This window comes from Fopius arisanus, unplaced genomic scaffold, assembly GCF_000806365.1.
Source record: "Fopius arisanus strain USDA-PBARC FA_bdor unplaced genomic scaffold, ASM80636v1 scaffold00037, whole genome shotgun sequence".
NCBI lineage: Eukaryota > Metazoa > Arthropoda > Insecta > Hymenoptera > Braconidae > Fopius > Fopius arisanus.
In genome coordinates, this window is record NW_011887776.1 from 988,752 (window position 1) to 1,001,097 (window position 12,346).

General features: G+C 38.2%; 4 protein-coding genes across 5 annotated transcripts; 3 read left to right on the forward strand and 1 right to left on the reverse strand.

The window, feature by feature from the left end:
- The first annotated feature begins 220 nt into the window (after positions 1-220).
- Positions 221-3,775, forward strand: LOC105266325 (cysteine-rich hydrophobic domain-containing protein 2). The gene is made up of 4 exons (XM_011304379.1): positions 221-831; positions 1,119-1,329; positions 1,569-1,685; positions 2,045-3,775. Exons 1-4 carry the CDS (start codon positions 713-715, stop codon positions 2,093-2,095), a joined length of 498 nt encoding a protein of 165 aa, XP_011302681.1. The 5' UTR covers positions 221-712; the 3' UTR covers positions 2,096-3,775.
- Positions 3,776-3,854: 79 nt separating this feature from the next.
- Positions 3,855-6,948, forward strand: LOC105266327 (uncharacterized). 2 transcript variants are annotated; one of them, XM_011304382.1, is made up of 6 exons: positions 3,855-4,443; positions 4,543-4,894; positions 4,966-5,182; positions 5,255-5,437; positions 5,561-5,744; positions 5,806-6,948. In XM_011304382.1, exons 1-6 carry the CDS (start codon positions 4,403-4,405, stop codon positions 6,137-6,139), a joined length of 1,311 nt encoding a protein of 436 aa, XP_011302684.1. In that variant the 5' UTR covers positions 3,855-4,402; the 3' UTR covers positions 6,140-6,948. The 2 variants fall into 2 exon arrangements, with proteins under 2 accessions (XP_011302684.1, XP_011302685.1); XM_011304383.1 differs by having other exon boundaries at positions 4,543-4,876.
- Positions 6,219-10,874, reverse strand: l(3)05822 (lethal (3) 05822). The gene is made up of 6 exons (XM_011304380.1): positions 10,600-10,874; positions 10,003-10,078; positions 9,579-9,702; positions 8,485-9,231; positions 8,094-8,354; positions 6,219-7,950 (listed from the first exon to the last, which is right to left on the reverse strand). Exons 1-6 carry the CDS (start codon positions 10,628-10,630, stop codon positions 7,810-7,812), a joined length of 1,380 nt encoding a protein of 459 aa, XP_011302682.1. The 5' UTR covers positions 10,631-10,874; the 3' UTR covers positions 6,219-7,809.
- A 78-nt stretch (positions 10,875-10,952) lies between these two features.
- On the forward strand, positions 10,953-12,332 carry LOC105266328 (replication protein A 32 kDa subunit-like). Its single transcript, XM_011304384.1, has 2 exons — positions 10,953-11,492; positions 11,610-12,332. Exons 1-2 carry the CDS (start codon positions 11,255-11,257, stop codon positions 12,062-12,064), a joined length of 693 nt encoding a protein of 230 aa, XP_011302686.1. The 5' UTR covers positions 10,953-11,254; the 3' UTR covers positions 12,065-12,332.
- Positions 12,333-12,346: the final 14 nt, after the last annotated feature.

A 12,346-nucleotide genomic window follows, 5' to 3' on the forward strand; every position in this document is an offset into this window, starting at 1 on the left:
CAGTCGGCTAAATTTCAGTTAAACAAATAAAAAAAAAAGCATTCATACCGCAGAAAATAAAATTCACCCCTTCAACTTGATGTACACCCCAGCAGTGCGTGTGGCGCCCTCCCTCTCATGGGCTGTAATACTACGATGCCGGTGGGGGCGCTCAAACCCCCAGAACTGAATCTCTACTTTATTTATTTATTTATTTTCAATCCTCTCTGCTCTCCGCCATGACACTTTCCAGTCCATGCTTTTTTACTGAAGGAAACCATTTGAAATGACTTAGGCTTCAATTAATCCCAAATTCTTCACGTCCCATAATAAGTTTCGTCCACTTGCTCCACTTGCTAATATATTAATTAAAAATTTTTAGACGACTTTTTTATTTGTGAAGAAAAGGAATAAATGGTGGAGTAATTGGGTCTGGACTGGTGGCAACATTGTTGACTATATTTTCGTGTTATTCATCGGATTATCCAGATTTATTCGCAGTGTTCTCTGCTTTAGTCTCATATAGTGTTGTGACGACCAATGAATCAGGATGGATCCTCGGGCATCTCCAGGAGTCATCAAAAAAGAGTGAATACTTCTAGAAGAATTTTTACGTGGATTGTCAGGACAAATTGAAGTATCCTCGGTGAAGGATATTTCTAGTTCAAATTGTTATTTCATGTGTGTAATTGAATTCATGAGAACAGTGGAAAATCGTGGGACTTAAGTTGAGATGGCAGATTTTGATGCTATTTATGAAGAGGAAGAGGAGAATGAACAAAATTCGGAAGATCATTATGTTACCATTGTGCCAGATCCAATCGTCGTTCGAGGGGCTGGAAATATGACAGTGTAGGTTTTAATTCCTTCTTTGTTGTTTTCTTTGTCCTCTTGTCTCCCCACGCTGCTGCTTCGTATGATTTCAAGGTCCCTGACCCTTCCAATACTCCACCACATCATCGAGGCTCGAGGAATAATGCAATATTCCGAATTTATTCATTTTCCTGGGCCAATTTTTCGGTCTGACGTGAGATTATTTTTATCTCTCATTTATGGGCTCCCATTGGACCGTCGTTAGCCTCATCTAGCATAAAAAATATTTTCCGAACATATTTTATATGTCTCTTCTTTGTTCACAGGTTTGGACTGAGCAACCGGTTCGAGGCTGAATTTCCAAATGGTCTTGTTTCCAGAGTTGCGCCTGAAGAATTTAAAGCCACAGTCATGCGGGTTAATAGTGTACTCAAAAAAACATTGCCGGTTAATGTTAAGTGGCTGTTCTGCGGATGTGTCTGCTGCTGCTGCACACTGGGGTGTTCATTGTGGCCGGTTGTTTGTTTAAGCAAAAGGGTATGTGTCTCGTCCATTTCTCTAGCTCAGGAAAAAAAAATAAAACGAGTATTACTCTACTGTGCAATGTGTAATTTTTCGAGAAATATCTCAGTATTTTTTTTCGTCTTTTACACTTTGCCACTGAATTCAAGGCTGAATTAAAAATATCTTTCAAGCATATCCCTGAGTTTTGCATGAAAAAAAAAGAGTTGAAGCAGTAATGATATCTGAATAATTCTGTTGCGATGAATTTACAGACGCAGCATTCGTTGAATAAACTTCTTGAGTGGGAAAATAGTCGACTTTACCATAAACTGGGATTACACTGGAGATTGACGAAGCAGAGGTGTGATAGTTCATCGATGATGGAATACGTAAGTGAAGCCTTGCACCTACTATTTGATGGAACTGGATAAAGAGATAAAAATTTTTCAATTGAGAACTGCGTGGGGTACGAGTGACGATTTGACCTTTACTGCCACCCACTCTCTCTTGAGGGGGAAATTCAGGGGTTTTTCGGTTGGAGGAGGAGATTAAAAATTCAACGCCAAGCGAGTGAAACTCTAAGGAAGTTTAATCAACGTTTCTGGCAATATTTGAGTGGCTGGAGGTTGAAGTTTTCGAAAAGTGACAATCGAGACTTTCTCGTTCTCAAGCAATTGCCAATTAATTTTCCAGCTCACCCCTCATGAGTAAAGTAAATATTTTCTTAACGTTGATTCTTGTTTTTCAGGTACTTCTCATTGAATTTATCCCAAAAATTCCCATATACCGGCCTGACTAGGCCTCATACCATAATAATTCGAACAAATTCAAAGATCCCTGGGATTCACCTGAGCTCGAAGCAGCAGCATGTCTGCAATGAGAGAATATTTTTGTAGACACGAATCACGAAACTACATGTCAGGGTGCGTTGTAGATACATCGGTTATAGATCGATATTAATTCACATGAAACAATGCAGTAGATTACTGCCTCTGTGTTTTGTTGAAAATAGTGGGTAAACTTTTATACTAAAGCGTAATGCATCGGGAGACAACAGTTTATTACACATTATCACTTTCATTATTTCTATCGTTGAAAGAGAATGCACATAATTATATTCAGAAAAAGTGGGAAAATGCAAATTTCAGATATTTTTAGAACTACCCGGAACAAAATAATAAATCGGAAATTGATTAGTGATAAGGGAATTTGCGGACAGGAATTATTCCATTTTATTGGCTATTCAATGAGACGAATGAATTTTCATTTCAAAATAAAATGTAATATTCTTTTGCCCCTATTTCCGATGTTATGTTATATGTATTCTATTCTTGAGAATAAATTTTAGAGGAGACGACTGGACTCTTCAGGCCGTGGGAGATTAATTCAGAGCGAAGTGTTGGGAAAAGGTTAATGTCCGAATTTTGTAGAGAATATTGATTTCAGGAGGGAATCTACTGTATTTTTACGAAAATTTAACCAACAGAATAAGTTCGGTGAAATTTTCAACTTGAATCGATATTTTTTTAGATAAATTGACAATTGAGAACATATTACCAAATTGTTCATGGCAAGAGGACCACAATCGTCTTATTTGCCTCTTCCAGCGTTGATCGTGTCATTTATATATTAATATTTCACGTTTTCACATCATTGAATTCGTTCACATCGTTGAAATCACACGTTGCACGCAGTCTTTCATCTCAGTTAACATGAGCACGAAATCTTGAGGAGAAAATCCACCGGTAAAGATTTCAAAAGTGATTTCTGTCCTTAGAGGGCTGTGATGAGAGTTAAGACTAGCGTTATAATTTATTTGAAATCAAGGGCCTTTTTAAACATGATACAGACATCGTTTTATCAACTGCAGCGTTGAATAGTAGAGATTTTTGAAATTTTTTGACGATTATTTGTTGCATCGCTTTACCTTTGTTGCCTTCGCCAGAAAAAAGTCGTCGCTAGATCGACGGACTAACGAGAAAATGATCTCGAATTTGTTTAAGCAATATTTTTCATTGTATGAATAATATAAGTATGAAAAAGTATACAGCGGGAAAATGCCCGTGATTTTTTTTTGTTAATTGTACGTTGTTGGTGAATTATGTGGAGAACACGTCAGCAGGTGATTTATTATTTAATCCCTGAGTGAGAAATATCATTCGAGCGAATATTAGTCGTTCGTCATCGAGTAAAATCCGTGAAAGAAAAAACTGATAAAATGATAAACGTGGTGTCGACGTGTGCCTTTGCTCATTAATCATTTGAGAACCTAATGTATAGTCATCAGTTCCTAAAGGAGATAATTGTAAATAACTCATTGCATCAGTTGTAATCGAACGCTTACATCGTAGAATTATCGATACGTCATATCAGAAAGGATAGGGGTGTAACTGAAAATAATTCATCGTTCTGCTTACCATTGAGAGCGTAACGCAGCAGATTAACGTGATATCGAACGAATAAAGATAACTCAAATGAATTTTCTTCATTTCTTTATTCCATCAGCTCCAAACGTCAATTCTCCTTATTTCAAATTTTCACACACACCGATGACTCAACGATGTATTTATATCGATGAATGGAAATGTAAACTCTCGTTTTCGTTGAGCACTCTTGATTTTCCCTTTTATGTAATCCCCTGGAAAAAGAAATCGTCAGGGATGAACTCATCCAAATCCATTGACGCTCGCCCTCGAGAGGCTTTCCTATTTTATAATTTCAGCATGAATATTCCGAGTGTACATATGTCTTCAAAGATCGTGGATTTGTCACTCATCATCTGTATTATCCGCGAAGAAATGATATTTACTAAGAAGAATTCTGTGTTATGGTAATTGACCACAGGTGTCTTCGATCAGCGTCTTAGCAAAAGAGCCATTCGTTTTTCAGTCATGTAATAGGTGAGATACATCTCGAGTGTTTGGTAGTATCATTCAGTATTCTCGAGAAATTCCTCCGAATTGTATCGTGAATATATTTCCGTGTTTGCACCAATATCGGAATAATGCGAAGTAAGAAAAGAAGGTCTCACAGAGGTGCAATGAGTTGCTAGATTTATACTATCCATCACATTACACGTGAATAAATTAGGTTTTAATTACTACGTATGGCAGCTAAGGCTGGTGCGATAGATAACGACTTATCCAGGTATGTAATTTTTTTTTGGGACGATTGAATGGAAATATTACTACTCCTACCAAGAATTTTTACATAAGGCTGTTAATTTACACTGCAACAAATCCTTAGAAATGGAACCACTTGTCCGATTCCACTGGAAGTCCTGGATTTTCTTCACGACTTCACTCGTCCCGATTTGGAGACAGTCTGGCCCTGCCAAGTCCGAATCTACTGGATGAATTTGCAGCCCCTGGTGCACGTGGTACGTTCACTCCTGACGTACGTAACACCATTGATAATAGTCCTAGGAGTTACCCTCAATGTTGTCTCCTTCGGGATGCTGACTGCTCTCGTCCTGTGCGATTCCGGACTGTCTCTCTACCTTCGTGCACTCGCAATATCAGATAATGGGGCATTAATTTTTAATTATGCAGTGGGTATCGCGAGATCCCGGTGGACCGAGGTCAATACTCTATTCATGGTAATTAGATCGGCAGGTGAAGAGAAATGGAATTACGTGGATTTATCTTCATTATTTGTATCTAATTGCAGAATAGTAGATTCTTGTGTGGCATGTACTCGGTGGCGATGGAGTTCTTTCAGATAACGTCGACGTGGCTCGTTGTGTCGTTAACTTGGGCCAGGGTGGGTGCTGTTATTTTTCCACTCAGGAGCAGGAATAAATATCACGATCGATCTGTTATCATTACCATTATCACTGTGATCTGCATCAGTTTTACCGTTTCTCTTACTAAATTGTTCTCGGGAGGTGAGGTATAATCCTTTGATATGTCTGGCGGAGTTTCAGGTATGAAAATATCAGTTGAATTTATTTCAACAGGATATGAATCAGACAGTATTTTTGAGTTCATTCCATGTCAACAAGTGGCAACGCCCTGGGGCAGTTCTATGTACGTGTACATCGCATTTTCCACATGGCTACCGTCATTGTTTATTTTCGTGGGAAATGTCCTGCTCATTATTCATATGAGAAAGTCGGATTTAATACGAATTCAACTGACTCGTAAGTACTGGAGAAATGGGGAAATGAAATTATTTCAATGTAAATCTTTTTATAAATTAATTCACATCTCATGGTTTCAAATAATTTCCTTTGTTGAATTTTTAAATTACTCATGACCAATAGGGACCACTCGGAATCCTATGAATTTAGCCAGTCGAACCAGCAAAACTCTCTTCGCTGTTTCTATCGTCTACCTGATTCTACTTTTTCCATTCGGTTGTGTAGAAACTTTGGAGCTGTACTGGGATGTTATTCTTATAAAATATCCATCAAAGAATATCGCTGAGAATGAGCAATACATTAGCTGGTATGGAAAAATAATTGGAAAAATAATCCGATAAATATTCCACATTTGAATTTTATTTCAGGCTCCAAGAGAAATTACTATTAAAATGGTGCAGAGGTTTCTTCTTCAACATCTACCACTGGAACTTCGTAATAAATTTCTTCCTGTATTATTTGACAGGAAAGAAATTCCGGGACCGAGTCTTGAACGCTCTGAGAAAGACTAAAAAAATTATCTACGACAGAAATATAGAGCGCTGTAGGTCCTGTTGTAAATTCACCCGAAATTTATTGCCAATGAGATCGAATATTCTAGTGATTCAGGTAATTACTATAACAGAGCCTCGGGTCAGCAACAATGTGTCCCTGGAAATTCATAATTTGAGTTTCCAGGAGAGAGATGACCCCCACTTCTGAGACTGCCTCTCCCCGTGATAATAATTACTGCATTTTTCAATAAATAATTTCAGCGTTAGTATTAATGAGAAAACAGTGACATAGGTCATCGATTAATTATTATTAAACGAGATAAAATATCACATTCTACATCAGTATAATATCATAAGATGTAAATTATTATCAATTTTCCATTTTTCTGATATAAATATAAACTGGTGCACGAGGGATTCGAGATTTTTTTGTAGAGATAATTGTAAATTTGGTCCCAATAATAATTACATCTATCCTGATATTCCAAGAAAGTAATACTGAATAACGAAAATATAATTAACTAGAGAATTTTGCTGATTCAATCGCAAAAGCCTCGTTACATCCAGCAGAGGGGTAAATTTAAAAAAATCGTAGCACCTTTTTTTTTACGCGCATTCAGGTATGAAATTTCATTGTACAGTGGATTCTCGTTATAGTCGCGTACATGGTGGATTGTTTACATCTTGTTGGCATTGAAGAGAGCCACTATTACGGGATTCTACTGTACTGAGTTATTTACAGAATTATTAGTGACTATGAAAACCTTAATTAGTGACAATTATCGATTTTTATGAATGAAATTATGTGAATTCGTATCATTTTACAGATTTAATAGTGTCGTCATCGTTACTCTGGCCTGTAAATCAGTGAAAATTAAAAAACGTCTGAGTATCTCAATTTTTTTAAGAATTATCAATAAATTTCCTGAATTTATCGAACCAGAATATCCAATGGTAATAATTTCGGTAACTTCCACGTGACGAAACACTCATCTCAATAAACGAATGCAATAAAAATCAGTACACATGGATTAATACGCTCGACACAAGTCACAGAAACTTGTGTCTTGATACATCAATTAATTAAACAGGGGGCAAAGGGAATTGCAAGCATAACGGAGCGCCTCGTGACAATAAAAAAATTATCTCGCAGCAAATTCAACCATTTCGTATGTACAATTGATCCTAATGAACCCTCACTCAATCAGCCATAGAAAAAATAAGGAAAAAGCACACAGCACTCATTTATTTCTCACCTCGATATTTTTCTGGCTCACCAGAAGGGCTGATAATGCATTCCCGATAAATATTACCACTTTGAAATTCGTAAAGAATATTCTTTGGGCAGTGATCACCACAATAAGTCCTCGAGGGAACATCAATTCAATAACGAAGAGGTAAAAATTAACCAGTTAATTTAACTAGTGGATGAGTGTCCGAAAAATATCTGAATATAAGAGAGAGAGAGAGAGTGCATTTTTTGTAAAGATCTTTCTGGTATAGCTCTTTTTTAAAAGAAGATATATTTCTCTTTACTTCTTCGCTGATGAATTGCATCGAACACTGAGAGAGTAATTCGAGGGAATAAAATTCGCTATCCTAGGTTTTAGCAAAAATATATACATCTTATGGTTTCCTTAAATTATTTGATTTCAAGTACTTTCAGTGGGCCACTACGTGCCCTGAAGTAGCAAAACTTGACGAGATATCGTCCTGATAATTAAATTATTATTCCAGCAGTGATTCATCAAACTTTTTCCATCTAGCAGAAGTTTTGGAATCGTCGAGTATCAAAATATTTCCATGATTTGCCACTTCAGCACAGAATTAATGTCTACAAATGGATTATGTCTCGATTTCGTACTGATTTGAACTAACTCAAGAGTTGGGAGAATACTTGGGTAGATTTTGAGGAACTCGATCCACATAATTCGCTGGAAACTGCCCTTTCTTACCTTTGTATTCGCCGTACAACCACTCCTCTGATATTTTCGACAAAACATTGATCTTCACACCTTCCTGAAAATGAAGAGAAAAAAAAAATATCAGACCGAGTATTTTATGATTTAATCAGCGACAATAAAAATGTTTAAAAGCCAAATTTCAATCTTAATCCTCTTATCTATACGAGATATCCGTAATAATATGGAAAATGTATTCACCTCGAAGGGAAGATCATCCCACGTTTCCCCGGGGAATGCGTACAATGCAGTGACAAAAGCCGTCGTGACCTCAGGCAATGGAACAATAATATCAACAAAATTGAGTGGAAACATTCCAATCCTATTTCCAATTTGACCTTCTAGCCACTCATCATTAATCTGCCGTTTCAAGATAACAACATCGCCCTCTTTTAATGGCAAATCGTCAGGTTGCGTTACGGGAAAATCGTACAACGCAATTCCATGCGGTTGCTGCTTATCCTAAACAATTTATTCAAAAATAACTTGAGTCATGACATTGAATGGGCTGTCATAGCAATTACATCGCTTCAATTCATTCACTTCTTTCTTCTCATATGATAAAATGTTTTTTATTAAAAAATATATATACCATAGTGTCGGCTACCTCCTCTAGATATTCAACTGGTGGTGCTGGAGGTGGAATTGATGGCATGGGTGGTGAGGGATTGGTCCTCTCGTTTTTTTCAAAACTATTCCCCCAAAAATTCTGGTCAAAGGTGGCAGAGGCTCCACTCCCTCCATTAGCCACAAAATTCGTAACAGTGGGAGCTAAACTCGTGGGTAAAACTTTGGGAGCTGGTGGTTTTGGTGGTCTGGCCCGGATGATGGTAGGCATCGTGCTGACATGACTCGTGGGAGGTAAAAGACCTCCAGACGCGTCGCCATTGAAAGCGAAGAAATTGGCGTCGCCCACTTGTTTCACACCATTCGTCACTCCTGACATTGGGGAAAAGGGATCTAAACTCGTTGACGTTTTCCAGGGGTCGAGGCTTGATGACTTGGGTTTGTTTAAATTCCCGAAGAAGTCGAAGTCGTCCTCGAAGGCACTTTCGGTCTGCGAGGTATTGCCACTGCTGGTGAACACAGAGGGATTCGAATTTCCATCGCTTCCGAAACTATCCACACTTACACCGTCACTGCTGGAGCGAGTTGTGAACGTGGGGGATCCTGGGGGACTCAGATCGATTAGGGAGACTCCTGCCTCTAAGAAATTTTGAGCCTGAACTCCTGTGCTTGGGGGACGACTGTGATTAGTAGGGAGTAGAGGATTCATTTGCTGCTGTCTCGATGCGATCTTTAGACCAAATAAATTTCCCAAGAGCTCCGTCGGTCTCGCCTGGGGATTTTAAAAACAATTTAAATCCTAAACAATTTTTTCCTGAAAATACGCGAAACAATTCATGACTGATTACCTCGAGAAATGTCAATATATTTTTCATTAAAAAAAATTCAAACTCCACAAGAAAAAAAAATTAATACAGAGACATCTGTCATGTACTCTGTCCATTGAGAAAAAATTTACTATTTACTCTACAGTGAAGGAAAATCTATATGTTTTCTCAGGCTTACGAAATTGAAACGCACATATTTGATAAAAATATCGTACTAGTACAAAACAAAGAGACAGTCGAGAGGCATACGAAGAATTCTAAAAATAAAAGGAGAGAGACATTGTGCACTTACAGGTTTTCTCGACTTGTCGATGACATTCTGTGCATTATCTTTGCGGAAGCGAGGAGGCGGAGGTCGAGGCGGTGGTTTTTTTTTTTGGACAGGTTGGGGCATCGTGAGAGGTCCAAATGGATCACTGAAATAAAATCAATCATTCCGTTGAATATTCAACTTCCACAATCACAAATCGACTTTTTATCCTTTTCCCTCCCCCACCGATATCATCACCACTCAACGAAATTCCACAATTTCACCAGTAAAATCGTTAAATTTACTTGTTTCGTTCCCAAGACGTCAAAAAAGCGAATATCAAAGTTGATTTCACTTATCTCCTCATAATTCCACTCGAACAATGGACGCAGAGGTCTATTGAAAAATCCGCACGAACAATGAAAGAATAATTGTACAAAATGATTAGAAAATGTGGAACAATTACCCATTGCTCCACGCCATGGTTCGCTGTGCCAGCTGTCCAGGTGGTTTGGGAGCAGCTCTCGTCGGAATAGGCATCTCTGCACAAAAAAAAAATCCAATTGACAGTTTGTATACTAGTATGACAGGAAATGCAGCATGAATGCAAGTTGCGTTTTAGCATTGACACGAGCGTCAATCGCCTGACACTGAGCAGTACCGAGCCTCACGATTATATCGCACACGTTGAAAAATTACAAGAGCCCCTTCAAGAAAGATAGAAGCAACAAACAGCAAGAGTGAGGGAGACATGACGTATACATCCAACTACTGACGCATCCGGTAATTGCGTATCTCGAGTGATAAACCTCTGATTGGAGTCAAAATGTGTTGGAAAAAAGAAACCACGATAACAGATGTGCTATCGAATATCTGTTACGCCCATTTATTTTTTTAAATCTTACTGATTTTCATGTCAATTCCTGGAATTTATCAGCCAATGTGCCATTGGGAGCAATTATTGCGACTCATTGAACGAGTGTGCAATCGTTTAACCAGTGGCTTTTATCGGATTATTTATCAATGTTTATTTATTGTTGGGTTGGGGGAAAATTGAACGTACCACTGTTTTTCGAACGTATTCCTCGCAACATTCTCACTGATTCTTGGAGAAGTGAATGCTCTGACCTAGGATTATTCACATTACGCTTTTTTTATCGGCACTGTTCACTCGATTGATGTTGTAACCGTTTTTTAAATCCACTCACAACCTGCAAGGTGAGCCAGGAGCCTCACCTGGCTGTACGTGCGTAGCCATTTTCTTTTGAATTCTACAGCGGTTTTTCACTGTCGATAAAGCAGCTTTTTTTAATTAAAATTACGAATAAAATGTCTTCTCGTCATGATTTTTATATTATCTATTCAAATGCGGAAAAATTTCAAATGTTTTCAATAAATCCGCGCGCGGAACAAATTTCAATTTTTTAAATATCCTTGATCTATCAAGAGATGTTCAGTGTTGAAATTTCTGGTATAATCTCTGCCGTTATCCCTCTATCGGGTATGTCAGGATTTCAGGATTGGCCGTTAACCGAAGCTGACGCGCCACCAGACGCTGTAACCAAATCACACGCGTGCGGCATTTGTTCTTCCATTGCTTTCTCGATTGCCGCTTCAAACAGAATCGAATCACAAAGCCGGTAGTGTGGTTATAAACTCGTTATTTCTGTAATAAACAGGCTAATTTGAACTAATTAAACGAAAAAGAAAGTAAGATAATGTCGGGAAAGACATGGAGCGAAGTAGCTGCAAGTTACGATGCAACATTTGACATGCCTGTAGACGCTCTTAGATGGGGAATTCGTCCCATGATGATTGCCCCTTTATTGCGTGAATCTCCAGAGTCCCTGAAAAAATTTGGCACTACTCGAGCAGCAATCTTTCGTATTGTTGCTGTTGTCAAAAGCATCAGTAAGGACTCGACCACCATCAGTGTTGAACTCGAGGATGAGACAGGTAAGGGGAACATTCAAGCTATTACCCATTTTTATTTAATTCCCATTGCTGTCAGCGGAGAATGACCTGGTTTTTCAATATCCCATCACATCAATAGTTGTCAATTTTATTTCGCAGCGAAAACCACAGCCCGTGGTCCGTTGCACCACGACTTTTACCCACCAATGGAAGTACAAGTCGGCAAATATGCAGCCCTACATGGAGTAGTTAAGAAAACTGAAGCTGGAGAACCATATTTTTTCATTTACACTATGCGTCCAGTAACAAGTTATGGCGAGTGTTTCAATCATCTTCTGGAAGTTGTCGCTTCACTGGCCGATTTGAAGAGAGAAAAGGCCGAATGGGTGGCCGATATCGACGAACCAATCCCCCAGGGCTTGGACTCAGACCAAACCCAAATCTATGAAATCATCAAGGATGCCGATGAGGATGACTGGGGAATCGAGAGGTCAATACTCAAGGAACAAGTTCCATCGCTGTCTTCGTCCCAGGTCGATACAATTCTAGATATTCTCATTGGCAAAGGCCACATCTACACAACACACACTGATGATCATTTCAAAGTCGTTTAACTCATTTAAAACTAATATTTCTATTCTATGCACTGCTATCACCTTAGGAAAGCACGTATATTCCCAGAATTGTACGTGCTGATAAGTTTCATTTCTGCATTTTCTATTTTTAAAAAACGTTATTTTTTCTATTCATTCTTTAAGATATTTCGTTTTGGATTCCGGTGAGTTCTACCTTTATGTCTTGTTTTTTTTCAAAAGATTATCGATCGTTGGAAAATACTTTAAGTGTAATAAATAGAGGAATAAATTCTGTTTAATCACCTCACCCATTACGCCTCC